The 6,669-nt window shown below is 43.3% G+C and overlaps 1 protein-coding gene across 1 annotated transcript in view; it reads left to right on the forward strand.

The window, feature by feature from the left end:
* Adgrg4 (adhesion G protein-coupled receptor G4) overlaps positions 1–6,669 on the forward strand; it is a gene marked incomplete at its 5' end in the record, with an annotated part of 87,877 nt that overhangs the window by 73,202 nt on the left and 8,006 nt on the right. Inside the window, 2 exons of the mRNA XM_026784696.1 lie at positions 2,681–2,759; positions 5,801–6,081. Of these exons, the coding sequence (XP_026640497.1) occupies positions 2,681–2,759; positions 5,801–6,081 (360 nt within the window). The remainder of the gene's footprint in view (positions 1–2,680; positions 2,760–5,800; positions 6,082–6,669) is intronic.

Consider the following 6,669-nt stretch of genomic DNA (forward strand, 5'->3'; position numbering starts at 1 on the left):
TGAACCTGATAGAAGAGAAAGTGGAAAGTACCCTACAACAGTTGGGCACAGGAGATCGCTTCCTATGTGTAACCCAAGTTTGAACTTTTAATACTGACCATCTTGCCATATTGCTTAAGGGACAGGAAAAAGACTTCAAATTTGTAGCATGGTGTCTAGACAGCCATGATTATACCCTTACCACCTCTTTTGACTGTCAAGACCACCGTTGTCCTCAGGAGAAGCCAGGAATGGAAGTCAGCATGGATGCATCCTCCTCTCTCACCAAGCCTTCTCATCCAGTCATTCTCGCTCTGTTCACGGATCTCCCCTCCATCCTTTACTCCATTCCGTACATGGTGATGGTGCCTACAGCTTGTTTGTTTCTCTTGAGGCATCTCTTTTTATACAACTTCCTCAGATACAGAGACAGGCAGGAAAGGCTAGGGACTGTATTCAGAGGCAGGAGAATCTTGAAAAATGCCAAGGATAATCACAAGCTAAGGTCAAGCCAAGGCTAAGTTCTGAGTGACTTTTGAGAAAGGTACAAAGAGCCACACTTTGATAGATTTGTTATTTACAAAGTAAACAGTGGAGTAGCTAAAATTGCCAACTTCCACTTCTCACCCTAGGCTTGGAAAAGAGTAACACCAAAGAGAAAGGGGACAGATGACGTTGTATCAGTGGCAGGATTCTCCATGGCTGAGGGGCCAATTCTAAAGGGAAGCTATGTGATTTTCTACTCTACCGCTCCATTTTGAGGGGTGCAGGGTATAAAGCTCCACACCTCTGAAGACACAAGAGGTGATAAAAAAGTGTCTTGTGACAGCTTCCCAGAGGAAAGAGGGAGAGTAGAGAAATCACCCCCAAGGCTCTTGGCATCTCCCATTGATGAAGACCCCAAAGTACATTCTGTCAAAACTGAGATAGGCCAAGATGCAAGGCCTTGCAGGCATGGCTCACGTGAATGCACACAAGGTCATGGGCGAGGGCCACTGCTAAGCTGCTGCGGGGGTTTGGAAGCATTATACAATCAACAGAAAAGCAAATGCTAGAATCTCTGTAGATGTAACAGCTCGTCTTCCTAAGCCAAAGCAATCTCTTATGAAGGTGGGTGCCTTTAAATTTCTGTCCAAGAAAGTAGATTTGTCCACATTTTATAAAACTAACAGAGAAACCCTGTCTCGAATAAACAAAAACGAACAAACAAACAAACAAACAAAAAACTAACAACCGAGTGCAGTGCCCCATGCCTGCCCTCCCAGATTCAAAGACATCTTAGACTACATACTGAGTTCCAGTTCAGCCAAGTCTCCAGCATGATACTGCCTTATAAATCCAAACCCCAAACAAACAAACACCCAACAGAACGAATAATAGGGATATTTAAAAGACTTTTTATTATGTGTGGGTGCATTGTGCTGTGGTGTACAAATGAGGTCAGGTGACAGACAGCTTGAGGGAGTTTGTTCTTTCCTTCCACCAATTGGGTCCTCAGGACCAAGCTCAGGCTTAGAAGCAAGTGCTCGAACCCGCTGGGCCATCTTGTCAGCCCCAGTAGGGACTTTTTTTTAAAAATATGAACATACAAACTTGAATACTTCCACACAATTTGATCCTAAATATGAGGCCCCCTTTCAGGCCTGTTTTACAGTTTCTGGGGACATTTTTAAGCTACCATAGCAAGTAACGGACCTCATTATGGTATTTTCATACTATATGCATTATACTTTATTATTTTTCACCTTCTCTTCCTCTAGTACTCCCCGCCTGTCTTTCCTGCTCTCCTCTTGCTGGTCCTCTTCTTCCCACCAGTAGACCCCTTTCTTCTTTCACGCCCATGAAAAAGAATTATGTGCGTGAGGGTCGGCCCTGGGCCAGATGTGGGCTAGCTGAGTTGGAAGGGATTGATATCTGTTTATCATAGTTGTGGCAATGGAGGATTTTCCAAGATGCTTACCACTGTAGGGAACGGAATAGCTTTGCAGAGTATTTTGCAACCACCCTACAGGGTGTGTGGGTGTATGTGCTCCCATTAGGAGAAATACGAACTTAGAAATAAAAAAAAAAATCAGTTCAGTTTTGCAACTGTACATGAAATTGAATTTGTATAGCCCGTGCCCATACTCCTATCACGTTTGACCGTTTTAACTGAGCTGATTGCTTTATTATAGTGTGGCTGAATTGAGCGGCCGTTAACTGGTCGATCTAGTCAAAATGTCAAACTAGTAACGAGTGTGGAAACGGCTTGCCTGTCAAAAAAGCAATGAAGGCTGCAGCTCATGGTCTGTGCCCCTTCCTCCAAGGTGACCTAGACAAAGACATAGTGGGAATAAAGGGGTAGAATCAAAAAGCAGAAAAAAATTGGTGGCCCATCATCTGAGGACAAACGCTTGGTGTGGACCTGTGTTCTGAAGAACTAGATGCTTCTATTGCCAAACTGATTTTTCTTTCGGCGCCTGAGCCATTTTAATAAGTAGCAAGTGTTGCATTGGAGCCACGGGCGTCTGGCTTAGTTTAGCAGATTGGAAACTAGAAAGGTTTGTCTTGGAAGAATTCGCAAACATCTTGCAAACAATGGTAGATGAGCTCAGATGTGGCCCCTTTAAACGGTGCCTTAATGTGTCAGCTCCACTGCTGTTTGGTTAGGCTCCTTGCCCCTAGATTGACCAGGTTCTCTTGCCTTGCTCACCCTCTCTAGGAATCCCAGCAATCACGGTGGCCATTATACTCAGCATAAGAACAGATCTGTATGGAACCCTGAACCCAGCAACTCTGTTGTAAGTACCAACATATCTTGCTTTCAGGCAGTGGGTGTTCTAGGCATGGTGGGATGTTCCTGGCCAGGAATGTAGTCTTAGCACTGTCTTCATGGAAAACTCTGTGTCAACCTTTCTGCTAGAACACAGTCATGCTCACTTGGAGAATGGGTAGGTGTTTGGTTTCTGTACGATTGTGGCCAAGTCACCTTGCCCTTTAGATGCCTTTCTTCTGTGAAATGGAGCTAATATAATTTGCTCTCAGTGGCAGGTGCAAGTTTCAATGACCTTGCTTATATGAAGTGCTTGACCTGTTGCTTGATCCGTGGCAAATGCTACAGACCTGCCAGCCTTTTTGATTGGAAAAACTCACAGGCCACGGGAAAGATGTAATGGCTAGTCTATGGAAATACTGAGATGAATTAGAAACCACGGTCTGTCTTTTAGCAACAAAGCTTTTCCCAGAGGGAGTCTGAAAAACTTCCAATTGTAAACTAGCCAGATTTATTGTTCTCTATTTGCTTTTTGTTTTTCTCTCTGTGTTTTAAAAATTTGATATATAAGCCCATCTCTTAACTACAGTCAGAAGAACAGCTTTTTATTCCACTCCATCTCTTTGGAGCCTTTTTTGGAGCTACACAATCCCTCGGACTGCACATCTTTTTATTTGATTTCCCTATATCCATTCCCTTTGCCGCAGCATCTCGAAATCACGACCACTATATAGATTTCTTGTCCAGCTGTGCTGGGATCAAGTGCAGGAGGCCCTGTACCTACCCCTTCTCTGTCTTTCATACCGAGATGGCAGTTGCAGAGGGTCAAAATGACATTGCCCTCCACAGCAGATGCTTTCTAATTAAATTCCTAGTTCTCCCTCAGTTCCCTCTTTCCTCTCTCCTTTCTTGTCTCCCGCCCTGTCCTCCCTCTTTGCCGGTTGCGTGACTTAAAAGGCCCCCAGTATCTGTCTCATAGTGATTCTTCTTCAAAGATCAAAAGCAAAACCAAAACGAGAACAAAATCAACTCTGCGCTCCCCACCCCCAAAGAGCCTTTTCTTATGTGATTTGTTAGGAAGAGGCAGATGGCTCTGAGAGTTTTGTTTTGTAAATGATTATACTTGGAAAGGTAATTCATCACAGGGCACAAAATCCAAGTGTACAAAAGGCTATAGAAGCTGAGAGCTAAAGCTAGAAAGTTTTTCTCCTTACAGGTAACTTCTGTTAGCAACACTCGAACATGTGACCATTTCCTTGCACACAGTTTTTGGCTGGCTGGTTTTATTTTTTTAAGGTTATTTTATTATCACTGTTTATGTTTTGGATCATGTCTTGCTATATAGCCCAGGATGTTCTGGATGTGTAGCCCAGGCTGACTGCAAACTAGGTAATGCTCCTGCATTCTCAGCCTCCTCAATTGTTGATATTACGAGCCTGAGTCACAACATCCAGATAGTTATTTTATTTTTGACATGTTATTGTATTTATTTGTGGAGTACAGCAAAACATTTGAATACAGACTTATATCATGGGCAAATCAAGATAATGAACATATCAATTATCTCAAATATTTATTTTTTATTTGGGTGCCAATATTCAAGCTCCTTTCATCTCAGTAATCTGAAATAAACATCACAATATTGCTTACTATAGTCATTACACTGTGCAGTAGAACACGGGGACAGATCCCTTCTTTCTGCTGGAGCCTGGTGCCTTTCCTTCTCCTCTCCCAAGGCTCTGATGACTGCTAATGTCCTCTCCCATTCTATGTGATAAACTGTAACAATTCTTTTAGATCTATTTATTTTATGTGTGTGAGTGTTCTGCCTGCATGCATGTATGTGTGCCATGTGCATCTCCAGTGCCCAGGGAGTCAGAAACGACATCCGGTTCCTTAGAATTTGAGTTTTAGGTGGTTGTTGGCCACCATGTGTGTGTTAGGAATCAAACCCAGGTCCTTTCCAAGAGCAACAAGTGCTTGTGACTTGAGCCATCTCTCCAGCCCCATGATCCCCTTTTCGTGTGAGTGAGCTCTCATACACTTTATATGTATGGTCTTTTGCACAGTGATGTTTTCACTTGCAGATGATTCTGTATCCTGAAATATAGTGCTGCCCCATTTTGAAGGTTTTCTATAGTTTTGTTTGAGGCTGTAGATGATAGAATGAGAATCCCATGTATGAGACTGTATTAGGGAAATTAAATGATTTTTCCCTCACCCTCCTAATTCACATCCATACAAACACACACACACACACACACACACACACACACACACACAATGTGACATGTGCCAGGATGGATAGCATGTCCCAAAGGAAATTTTCTGGATTCAGAAAGAGATTCCAGCTAATTAGACACACAGTTGATTTAGTCAAGCTTGTCTGCCTTCAAGACTCAGAAGCAGTGCGTCTCCTAGTTAGAGTTGTTGTTCACTGAAGCATCTGCTCACAGGGACCACTGTTCATCTCTTCTTTAACAGAGACCGTAGAACCGATAGGCCATCCAGTCATCACGGCCGCCTTTTGTGGCCCAAATCGTCATCCTTTAAAGCAGTGCAACGAGGGCTGTCTTCTTTTGTTGCATTTTCATTAACTCTGATCATCTCATCATTATTTGATATAGCACTCGGAATGTTCTTGCTTGCTCATGTCCTTTTATTATGATATTTATGATGCAAAGCAGGATTCATCTGGCAAATAAAAGTTCTGGTTTAAGGTGTGTGCAGGGTGGGGAGGAGAGTTCCGTTGGGGGAAAAATACATATTTTTTTTCTCTTGTTGAAGAAGAGAATAATTTCTCAGGGAAATTTACTGAGGTTTCTGTACATGTGCCCTGTAGGATTCTAGCTTGTTTTGGAAGGTACTCGAAGCGGGGACCGGGGGAATAAGGTTTAAGTCCAGCTCCGCCTCTGAGAGACTCGAGTGGATGTCATTGTCTTGCTTCATCTCTCTCAGTCTGGATGTCCCACGATCCACTGAAACTGGCCAGGTGATCTTAGCGTGCCCTGAAAGCAGGAGTTTCTGTTTATATGCCTCACAATGTCTTCTCTTCCTTGTCCTGTACAGCTGTTGGATTAAAGATGACCGCATCTTTTACATCTCTGTGGTGGCTTATTTTTGCCTCATATTTCTCATGAATCTCTCCATGTTCTGCACCGTTCTCGTTCAATTGACTTCAGTGAAATCCCAAAGCCAGAAGACCCGGAAGAAGATGATCCTGAATGACCTCAGAGGCACAATCAGCCTGACATTCCTACTTGGCCTCACCTGGGGCTTTGCCTTTTTTGCCTGGGGACCTGTGAGGATGTTTTTCATGTATCTTTTCGCCATCTGTAATACTTTGCAAGGTAACTCCTGCACACGGGGCCTTTCTGTGGCTAGCTAGAAAGTTTTGTTGCTTTGGAACACATTCCCACCTATCAAAATTTAAAGGAGGGAAAAAAATACACTTCAGGCTCTCCCGCCTCCCAGTGGGTCAACAAGTGGTCTTTAGAAACACTACTTAGATATCAGCCTTCACTGAGTGAATAGGCAGCTCTCTCTCTCTTACTCAAGGCTGGAGGGAGCATTACAAATGAGCTAGCACAATTCTTTCTAGTTGGTAATGTCTGCATTGAACACTGACTGGCAAGGTTTCTTACAGTACTCGCCATATCAACACACTGTTGACGTAAGGATTCGCGCTTGTGTTTAAATTTTGAAGTGTGTGGTCTAGTTGAATATACCAATTACTAGATATAGGGGCATTAAACTTGTAGCTTTATAGGCTCCAACTGCATCATATGTCTTAATAAACCACCAGGCTAGAAAGTTGCAGAGTCATCCAGAAATGAAACTTACCTGTAGAGTCTAGGGCCAAAGTTCTGGGTGCACGAAACCTGCTGCTTTTCTTCTCTCTCTCTCTCTCTCTCTCTCTCTCTCTCTCTCTCTCTCTC

Source organism: Microtus ochrogaster, chromosome X (genome assembly GCF_000317375.1).
Source record: "Microtus ochrogaster isolate Prairie Vole_2 chromosome X, MicOch1.0, whole genome shotgun sequence".
Lineage (NCBI taxonomy): Eukaryota > Metazoa > Chordata > Mammalia > Rodentia > Cricetidae > Microtus > Microtus ochrogaster.